Raw genomic sequence first — 10,786 nt, forward strand, 5'->3', positions numbered from 1 at the left:
GTATGGGTTGATCATCACAATATTAAATACCTATATTGTTCAATGCCCATTAATAATGATTTAATATTCCGGTAGGTACGGTTGATTTTTATGTGTTTAGGGGAAAACAGTGGAAGGAATTTTAAAATATTTATGAAGCAGAAGATTGGTAATTAATATATTTGATAATTTTAAATTCTCATTAATTTTGAAAATCGGAAGATTTCAAGATTCGAAAGTGTTGTGATAACTATTCACAGAGACGGAATAAATTAAAGTCTATTCAGTATTCTGTGACAAGTGTGATTATAGTAAATACTATCTAATATTTATATTTTATTATCATAGAAATGAAAAAATACCGGTGGATAGTTAGTAAGTTGAAGTTATCGGTGGGCCGGTGGGCCGGTGGGCGGTAGCAACGTAGCAATGTTAACATTTTTAAGACAGGGTTAGTAGTTAATACAGATTTTCAGATCACTATTGGTATGAAACTGATTTTTTGAATTATTTATTTGTTTATTTATTTATTTATTTACTAGTTACAACTTTGAAGGATAACGAGACAGAAATTGGAATTTTGTCACAAATATATATAATATATATAATATATTTGTTATCTCGTCCATTTAAAAATGTATGTTATATTTTTGTGGATGCACTGGTAATCTTTAAGATTAATAATACGGTTAAATAATCTAGACCACGATGAACAGACTGTTTGTTTCTGATAAGAACATGTGAATTAGAGAATACTGAATTTGATACGATATTGTCTGTGACTATAAGTTATTACTTAATGGTTAATACTTATTAAGTTCAGAGTTGTGTCTATAATCATTATTCATTAGTAATTTTACTATTTATTGAAGTAGTGTCCCGTCACTACCGTCTTTATTTCTGAACGTCAATTAAATTACCTAAGTTTATAGAATTATGTTATGGAGTGGTTGTTTATTTTAGCTTCAGTAGCCGCATCATTTATCGTCGTAATTTTTTTCATTCTCATAGGTAAGCATTGTCAATACCTTTTGTCTTTCACATTTTTACTACAAATACATTATTGCTTTGTTTATGTAATGTCATTATTCACAATGGCGTTGAAATCAGCTTTAATCAATATTCTATTACTATTATTAAAAAAAACCTCAAACAGTTAGAATTGTTCATTTTAGTAGATAAATTTCAATATTAGGTTACTTGTGTTTTATTTTGTAAAAAAAATATATATTAATATATGTAATTATTTACATAGAATTTATTTTTTATATTTTAAATATAATTATTCGTTCTATTTGACCTTTCTAATTAAATTAACTATTTTATTATTTCGATGGAATACCTTGTAATCAGTTTCGTATTTGTGTTTGTAAAATGTATAAACTTATCATTATCATAAACTAAGACTAATATTTATTTTTTCAACTACCTACCTATTATATAGCTAATTTGTGGTTGACTGTTCTAATTTTGCGTTGTTAGTCTTAAGATTAAATTAATATATAAAATGACTTAAAAAAACGAATCATACTGATGTTAAAAAGCAAGTTATGTTCTTAAAGTTTTATAGTTTTAATAATTAAAGAAATTGTATAATTTAGTAACTTAACGTAGGATATATTAAATAAAAAAAATTTCTAATTGAACATTTAAAGAATTGAATTTGTAGGTATCTAACCTATACCGATTTATGGCCCAAAGAAGAAAAATTGATTTACTATATATGTTTATTTGATTTTACTTTTTTAGGGTGGTGTTTGGTTTGGAAGTTGTACTTGTCAAAATTTAAACTAGTTCGGGAACTTATTTCTCAGCAAACACCTGAAATTATTAATTCTAATAAAACTCAAAAGACTCTTTAAATAACCCAACTGCCAAAAAATGAATATTCGCTGTGCTAAACCAGATGACTTAATGAATATGCAGCACTGTAATCTGCTCTGTCTTCCTGAAAATTACCAAATGAAGTACTACTTCTATCATGGTTTATCATGGCCACAATTAAGTTATGTGGGAGAGGATGAAAAAGGAAACATTGTAGGTTATGTGTTGGCAAAAATGGAAGAAGATTGTGAAGATAATCCTCATGGACATATAACATCACTTGCAGTCAAACGATCACATAGACGATTAGGACTTGCACAAAAATTGATGGATCAAGCGGCTAGAGCAATGGTAGAATGTTTCCAGGCCAAATATGTATCATTGCATGTTCGGAAAAGCAACAGAGCTGCTTTGAATTTATATACAAATACATTGAAATTTACTATTTCTGAGATTGAACCAAAATATTATGCTGACGGCGAAGATGCGTATGCAATGAAAAAAGACTTATCACACTTCACATTGTTGTGTGCTGATGATGAGATACCAAGTAGCGATTCTTTGTCCAATGCAATGAAAAAGATAGAAATTGAATCTAAATGATTTTGTATACTTTTCTCTTATAATATTAAAAATTACAATTTTAATAACAATGTTTGGATTTTTTTTTTTTAATACAATTTTAAATTTAACCCAGAATTTAATGTATAATATAAGCTTATGCTTACTATACTGAAATTAATGTCAGCAAGTAAAAAAAAAATATATTGTTTCTTAAATGTATTACACAATGTTATATACTTATATGAGGCTACTTAGCATATTTCAATTCATACAAAAATAATAAACTACCATTTTATTTTTAAATAAATAATTGAACTGCCAAATTGATATTAAATAAAATTAAATGACCAAGGTTCTGTTTTAAAGTATGAATAGAATGTGTTCAGTAAAGGTTAGTAATATATTATGTATTTAATATAATATTATTCTTTGTATTTTTTAAATACAATAATTGGACATTACGTCATAATACTTCAGTTATCTAATATCTCATATTATTACACAATGAATCAACAAAATTATAATTTAAATTAATTTGAAGTTGTAGTTAAAGTAAAAACGTATACTTTACAATTAATAAACATGTCATGTTTCTATAATAACGCCATATTTGCCGTATGGATTGCTAAATATTTTAATTGGTAGAAATTTGTAGAAAATAATTTTAATAAGAAAAATTCACATTTTGTTGTTTTTTTCTTAATATTATCCGTAATGTTTTACTGACTGCTCAATTTTTTATTAGATGATTTATATTATGTAGTTTGTTTTTACTTTATGATAAAAATTTAGATCAAAGCTCACTGATAGTCAAATAATAATATATTTCTCAGGTCAAAACTACACTAGTTTTTATTGTTCTCAGTGTATCAGAAAAAATTTATATTATTTCTCTTTGAAAAGAGTGATTGATCACTGGCTTTCATAACATTTAGATATATAGATTTCATAAATAGAGATGACAAATCTTTTTTAGTAACTTCACATTTTATTTACATAATAATAAAAAAAAACAACTTGTAAGTTATTTATTTGACTTTATCGTTAGTCAATGGTTTATTTTCAGTACATTTGCTCAATAGTAAATAAAAAATAACAAAATTACTTGGTATACACAACAATTTTATTGATGTATTATCACATCACATAATATTATTATATTTTGAAAAGTTATATTTACTTAAAAAATTGGTAAAATATATTGCTTATGTTATGGAATGTTAAATTATTTCATATCCTCATCATACCAGTAAACTTCTACAGTACAAAAAAATAAAAAGCTAATATTAAAAGTAAATAGTATTACAATTCCTTTATGTTAATTATAAAAGTAAAAAATTATGAATATGCTAATAAGTTACTCACATTGTTTAAAAATTAAAAATTAGTTATTTATTGATTATTTTATTTAACTCTATTAACTTCTTAAGATCCAATTTAAATAACCTATTTATCATATTATAAACTATCTAATATAAAAAGATAAAGTTCTTAAATTATAATAACATGTTAAACTAAATTCATATAATTTTAACTTAGATAATTATTAATAAACACAGTAAATCAAAAATTTATAAAATATTGCACAACCTTGTTACGATAAATAAATACTCTATTGTTCATAAGAACACCATATAAGTTGTACACTATACTAATTAGTATAATAATTATACATAATACATCAAAACACACTATTTATTTACCATTTATGGATAAAATTAAAATATGTCAACCTTTGAATGAATAAAATAATTATCAGCGGTAAGTTATAGCAATTATAAATTATGCTACATATATTGGAAGTTTTTTAAACTTTTATTTGAACATAAGGGGTTTGATAATTACCAACTAAATACAATAAAAATATTAATTAAAATTAAAAATAAAATGAGATTCATTAAACATTAATTATTTTTATCAAATATTGTACAAATGTTTGAAATAAAAAATATTTATGCACAAAAACACATAGGAACAAATCAAAATCACAGATTAAAATATAAATCTTTATAAAAATAATAAATATACCATAGTTAAAATAAATTATAAATAGACTAGATTTTCAAATGAATAAAACTAATTTGAAAAAATCAAATTCACAGCTACCTCGTTTCACTTGTTTTATGGTAAAAAAAAAAAAAAAATGAATAACTATTTTAAGAGAAAATATTCTTAAGTATCTATAAAATTTTAAATCATTAAGAGTTCAAAAATCTACAAAATATAAAAACCACGAGGACCAAACCATAAAATTATATTTACATTTCTTAGTTTTATAGAAATATAATATATTTAATACTTATTAGTAAATAAGTCAAATTTTTAACAATAACTACAGTAAATTGTTATTTAGGGAAATGAAATAGACATTTAAATTGAATATAATATATTTTCTCCATACTTAAAACAATTTATTGTAGTTATGTTTAATAATGAATAAACTGAAAATACTATAATATGCAAATTTTACTTTTTAAGAATTTTTAATAAAAATATGAACAATTAAATTTTGGATTATTGGCTGGCGTTAGTAATCTAGTAAAAACTTGTCCATGTGCCATACTCATGGATTAGACTATAATTATTTTATTATGTTGCATTGCATACAATTATTTGTCAGTAACAAAATTCACAAATTAAATTACCTAGCATCACAATACAGTGGGCAGTGGACATTTAATTACTTTTTTTTTTAAATTTATTTTTGTATTTCAACATCAAAAATTATTTGAGCAGACTGTTTAAAATGGACATATTAATTAACATAACTTTTCTTTAATTTAAACATAAACTTATAGACAAATAATTTAAAAATGAAAAGTATACTATATGTTAAAAAGTTTTATTTCTATGAATTAATTATTGTCGATTTATAATTTAAATGATTTCAATATTCAGAATGTCTGTCATTGAATTAAAAAAAAATACTGTCTATGTTTAGTATAGGTTATGCATAACATTTATAATTTTATTTTAAATTTATTATAGGGTACCTTAGGTTTTTGGAACATCTGTTTCTGTAAATGAAGCATGGCTTCTTTGCTAAGAACCCAAAGCACTATTTAGTGACTGCAACCAAACACTACATCATACCATGCTATATTTTAACAATTATTCTTATTAAAAAAACAATATCTTAATTCCAATCAATTTTAACTATTTTTAATATTGCTTTATCAAATATATAAGTAAGCTGTTATTAATAAATGTTAAGGAATTTGATATCGATATTAAATGCAGGAGAAGGAATCAATGAGGATTTTTTTTTATGTAAAGCATCTATCAGTTGTAGAAAAGTATAGGTTACCTTTGTCCATTAGTACAAGTGTAAAAATTGTTTTGATCAGAAATAATGTATAGTTATTATAAGATATATAAAATCTAAAATATATTGAGTTCATATTATCAATGCATACTATTTCACACAGATATTAATAGTTCATCAACTCCAAATTAAGTGATTTTTTTATTGCAAATAATTGTTATATATTTTTTTTATTTTTTAATGGATTATTAATTAATTAAAAATAAATTACTTAATAGAAATTAAGAACTTCATATAACATTTAATTTATTCATATTACAGTCACCTAATACTCATACCATTTTCATTGTTAGTTAAAATGAAGTATAATAGTTGACCATTTGCTATAAATTCCAGTACAAATACTGAGCAAGGGATCAAATAGAATTCAAACATACATACGATTCATTTTGTTTTTAAGACAGATACTTTCAGATCATTCACTACATGTGAGATTTCTACAACGCAATCTACCATTTCTTGTACAGCAGTTACACTGGGAAATAACTGTGTGGCTACTTTAGATTTTTGAACTACTGCCAAAATACCTGCAGACAAAGCTTTTGTACACTGTTCCACATGATTCTTTACAGTTGACTCTTGAACATTTCGACATATTGTATCACCAACAACAACTAATTGATGTGCAATTAATATTATATACTTTACTTTCATAACAAATACTGGTGGTGGGCGGTTTTCTTTAACAATATGTAAAAAATTGTTAATGTGACTAGTTAATAAATCAGTTTGACTGACAATTTGATGACTGTAGTAATTATATATCTAAAACAAAATTTAATTTTTGAATATTTTGAAAACTAACAGATAAACATTTTTAACTCTTAACAGCTTAAAAATATTACATAAGTATATATCAACATAAAAATAAAGATATTTCTATAACTTACATTTTTATCTTTAGTAGAAATTTCAGAAGAAGAATTGTCATTTTTAATGGAAGCACTACTTATACTAGGCTTTTTGCCATTTTCATCACATATGTATTCATAATCGTCATCTTCTTCATCGTCATCAGAAATTATTTTTTTTTTAAACAATAAAGTTGAATTACCCTAATAAAAATTAAATTAAAATACATTATTTTTTTTATCTCTATTAAAAATAGTGAATAAACATGAAAAATTAATAAACATTCTACACAGTGAAATGTATAGGCTGTAGTTGTAGTAAAAGTTGTGCTTTAATAATAAATACAATTTGAAGTTAAAAAATAACCAACCTTTAGTAGGTCATGTTAGGTAAGTTATTATCCCACTAATTTTAAATTTAGTTTTACTAATATTTTGGGTTATACTGGGATAATGGGATTTTATCTAGCTTTTCTTTATATGTCATTATAAGATAAAAATAAAAAAAGTGGTTAAGTGGGTACCAGTCTGCTGTATATTATGTATCCAGTGAGTTACTGTAATAGATTTGGTTAAATTAGAACTCAATGATTGATTAATGATCATAAAATACTAAAAACGATTCTGAGCGAAGACACCAAAAGGCTTTTGGTGATCACAAAGTATATAGAGAAGTTTTTTGATATAACTATTCAAAATAATTTATTATTTAGATTTTCTAGTACTAATATGAATCACTTATAACATGTATTAAATTTTTAGAAATTTTTTATTGACATTTAAAGAAAAAAGTTAAAATTCCAAATTTCTATCAATAGCTTAAAAATATTCAAATTATTTTCAAAATTTTCCAATGTTTAAAAAATGATAATATAAACATTTGGTGAATATTTTAAGTACCTATCTGTGATAATGTTTTTAAGTTGTACCAAAATTAAATTAAATTGATTTTGTCAAAAATTGGTATATACAATTTTTTATACTTTTCCCGAAAGTATTAACTAGGTTCAATTTTCTATTAGAAACCATCCTCAAAGTTGAAAATCAAAAAATATTAATACCTAAAAATTGATGAAACAGAAAAAATATATATTCATATTCTAAAATCAATATATTCATTGGTTGATCAGAATCTAGAAAAGGTAAATTGGCTTAAATTAAAATTACAATTACTTATATCTATACTTATTTATTTTAAATTTAAAATGAAAACATTAAGAAAAAAAAAATGTATCATATTTAATCAAGGATAATTTTTACTTTGCGCTACAGAAGAGGTACTCTGAACCTGCATGACCTACTTACGTTTTATTGAAACTATACATTAATTTACTATAATATTCAATATTAAATTAAATTTTTTGTATTCAATTTTAATTATAAGATGGAAGAAACATTCATTTTAAATTATATACTATGATGATACATCAACTAGTGTATTGGAGAATAATATACATTAATTACAATAAAAATATTAATATTACCTTAATAAATGATGTGACCTGACGAATGTCATCAGTTAATAATTTGGCACACGAAATTAGCTTATCCAAAGCATCTTCAGAATATTCACATTCATTGTTTAAATCTCTGTATAATACTTGTGGTTTCCAATCAAGACAATCCAAAGCATTTGTGGAATAACATATCATTTTATCAGTTTTAATTAAATCAAATACTAATGGATGAAGTTTAGTTGAAATCCCTAAAAAAATGATAATTATATTATAACTATCAACATTTCTTTGTAATAAATATACCTTTATCACAAGCATTAATTGCATTTCCTAGACATCCTTCTGAAAATTCAATAAATTGGCGTAAACTATTTTTAAGTCGTAAAGATATAATTTTTATATCGACCAGATTAGCTTCTAAATTTTTTTGACTTCTCCAATTGGGTCCGGCATAATTTAATAGTTGAGTGGTATTAGAAGACACTTCTGATGTTAATTTATCTAAGCAATCCAATGCATAGTTTAAATCTATGGATAATTCTTTAGGTTGTAAACTATTTGATGGAACATCGTAATCCTATTTTCAAATGATTTTTTTTTATTAAAAACAATTAAAATATTTTTACTTGGTGTTTATACCTGGCTACTAATAGTTAAATTCTGTAACTCAGATGGTAAAGAAACTAATGTTCGGTTTCTAGGAACATCATAATCTAGTCCAATACTACTAGACCGATTAGATTCACTTCCACTTGTACTACTACAAATGCCACCAGTTGATAATGAACTGATTGAACTACTAGGAGTTACTTGCATATTCAGTGGTCTTGGTACATCATAGCTTTCTTTTGAAACAAGAGGATGTTGGTTTGGAAGAGGGTCATAGCTATCACTGCAGCATCCACTACTGCTACCAATACTGAGTGGTCGTTTTGCAAAATCGTTTGTTAGTCGGTCTAATGCTAATCAATAAAAATGTTAAGTTATTTTGTAACTTACTGTTGAAAAATATTGTAGTGTAATAATTATGGCTAAAATATTATACCAAAAATTTACTTACTATGATTGGTAGGTGGAATATTATATCCATTAGAATCAATAGTTTTTTGAGGAGTATCATATGTAAGGAGATCACCTAATGTCTGCTGTGATGTCACCTGTTTAAAGAATTACATACATTTATATGAAGTAAAATAATAACAAAGATAAACAGTTATAAACTGTCAAATCTCTTATTTACTGTATTCAGGTTTCCATGCCAACTTTGATGCTTGCTTTCATGAATGAAATGATTTTTATCTTGGATACAAGTTGATATAATTTGAGGTTCAGTGACTTCATAAACACCTGGTATTAGTCTTAAGCGATTTCCAGGACATATCCCCTAGAAAAATATAAAATCATAGGATACATACATATCAAAATGGTAAATTATATAAACAATATACTTGACGGCCTCTTAATGAACATAACCACCATCCTTCAAGACCAGCTGTATTTTGTTCTAATACTGTTAATATATCATCTTTTCTAAATGCTAATTCATCAGGTGCTTCAGCAATGTTATCATACATGGCTCTAGCAATACAGTTCTAAAAATAAAAATATTTATTATACATTTAATCAAAACAATAATAATTATAAATTTAGAAATCTCTAATTAAAAGTATTATCTCTATTTGCTTTTGAAAAAATATTGTAATATTTTTATTTTTTATTATGACTTATTTTTAATGGAAAATGGTATCTTCTCTTATGAAGATTTAATTTCTAAATTTCTATATATGCATAGGTACTGGATGATTCTTCTATCTAAAAAACTCATTGTTCAAAATCTATTTGTTTTAAAAAATATTTTTCTTACACAATTTCCAGTCTAAATAAAAAACATTTAAAAAAAACTATATTTTTATTGTTACATTTTTCTCACCAAAAATAATTAATAAGATTTGGATGAATTGCTGAGACATACAGGATGATTATTTAATTAAAAAATAAGTAGAATTTAAAATTCTATTAATATATTTTTTATCATTAAATTTATTATTTTTTTTTTAGATGAATAAATAGAACGGCATAACTTATGTAGGGTCGTAGTCAAACTAACGCCAATGGAAAAAAAATAAATATTTTTATGTAGTGAAATGGAATGTAGGTACTCACAGTGTAACCATTATTTGTCGAACCGTTTTGATGTAACTGTAGCATTTTGAAAGTTTAAAAGTAACAACAATATCCTTCATAGAAGATGCGTCGTTTTCATCATATTATTCGTGTTCGATAGAACAGACAGACTTAACAAAAAACGACGTCTAATTATATGCCATACGTTGTCCATAATATTATGTTTTGTACGATTGTTTATAGTTTTTGACGACGAATTATCTAGGACTTTGCCAGAGTTGCAAATAATCGTGCAAATGGACATTTTTTTCGTCATCTGTCCGTGACTCATACCGTAACGACGACGCATGAGTCACGCGGAAAGTAGTCGACTTGCCGGCCGATGTTGTACAGTGTTCATGGTGCCCCACGTCTGGTCCGGGACTCTGGAAGTTGGGAGATGGACGACGGGCGGTCGTCGTAACTTGTTAGTTGTTATTGCTGTCGTCGGGTTCGGGGATCGCCGAATGCCAATTTGATAACGATACTATCAGCCCCGGTTTTGAGGAATTTTGATTTTGGACGACGGCGCCGCGGCTGTCGGGTTGGCACCACTGAATTTCGTCGGACTGCGACATCGGCGTGAGCCCGACGGGGCTACCTATGCCGTCGCCACTAAGGCA

The 10,786-nt window shown here is 25.4% G+C and overlaps 2 protein-coding genes across 2 annotated transcripts; one reads left to right on the top strand and one right to left on the bottom strand.

Annotated features, from left to right (window-relative positions):
- Positions 1 to 740: 740 nt before the first annotated feature.
- LOC132922790 (N-alpha-acetyltransferase 11) lies at positions 741 to 2,456 on the top strand. The gene is made up of 2 exons (XM_060986495.1): positions 741 to 990; positions 1,729 to 2,456. The coding sequence occupies exon 2, from the start codon at positions 1,861 to 1,863 to the stop codon at positions 2,404 to 2,406; it is 546 nt and encodes a 181-aa protein (XP_060842478.1). The 5' UTR covers positions 741 to 990; positions 1,729 to 1,860; the 3' UTR covers positions 2,407 to 2,456.
- A 928-nt stretch (positions 2,457 to 3,384) lies between these two features.
- Positions 3,385 to 10,660, bottom strand: LOC132922787 (breast cancer anti-estrogen resistance protein 1). The gene is made up of 9 exons (XM_060986482.1): positions 10,164 to 10,660; positions 9,449 to 9,592; positions 9,241 to 9,384; positions 9,061 to 9,157; positions 8,640 to 8,962; positions 8,304 to 8,577; positions 8,028 to 8,248; positions 6,583 to 6,747; positions 3,385 to 6,457 (listed from the first exon to the last, which is right to left on the bottom strand). The coding sequence occupies exons 1-9, from the start codon at positions 10,206 to 10,208 to the stop codon at positions 6,077 to 6,079; spliced, it is 1,794 nt and encodes a 597-aa protein (XP_060842465.1). The 5' UTR covers positions 10,209 to 10,660; the 3' UTR covers positions 3,385 to 6,076.
- Between the last annotated feature and the right edge of the window lie 126 nt (positions 10,661 to 10,786).

The sequence above is a fragment of the Rhopalosiphum padi genome, chromosome 2, assembly GCF_020882245.1.
Source record: "Rhopalosiphum padi isolate XX-2018 chromosome 2, ASM2088224v1, whole genome shotgun sequence".
NCBI lineage: Eukaryota > Metazoa > Arthropoda > Insecta > Hemiptera > Aphididae > Rhopalosiphum > Rhopalosiphum padi.

Excerpts from the sequence above, each read along its gene's own strand:
- LOC132922787 (XM_060986482.1), bottom strand. The coding sequence starts at position 10,208 with ATGCTACAGTTACATCAAAACGGTTCGACAAATAATGGTTACACT. Across the intron at positions 8,963-9,060 it reads TATTCCACCTACCAATCATA|CATTAGACCGACTAACAAAC; the intron begins GTAAGTAAATTT and ends TTTATTGATTAG. Across the intron at positions 6,748-8,027 it reads AGGTCACATCATTTATTAAG|GGTAATTCAACTTTATTGTT; the intron begins GTAATATTAATA and ends AATTTTTATTAG.
- LOC132922790 (XM_060986495.1), top strand. The coding sequence starts at position 1,861 with ATGAATATTCGCTGTGCTAAACCAGATGACTTAATGAATATGCAGCAC.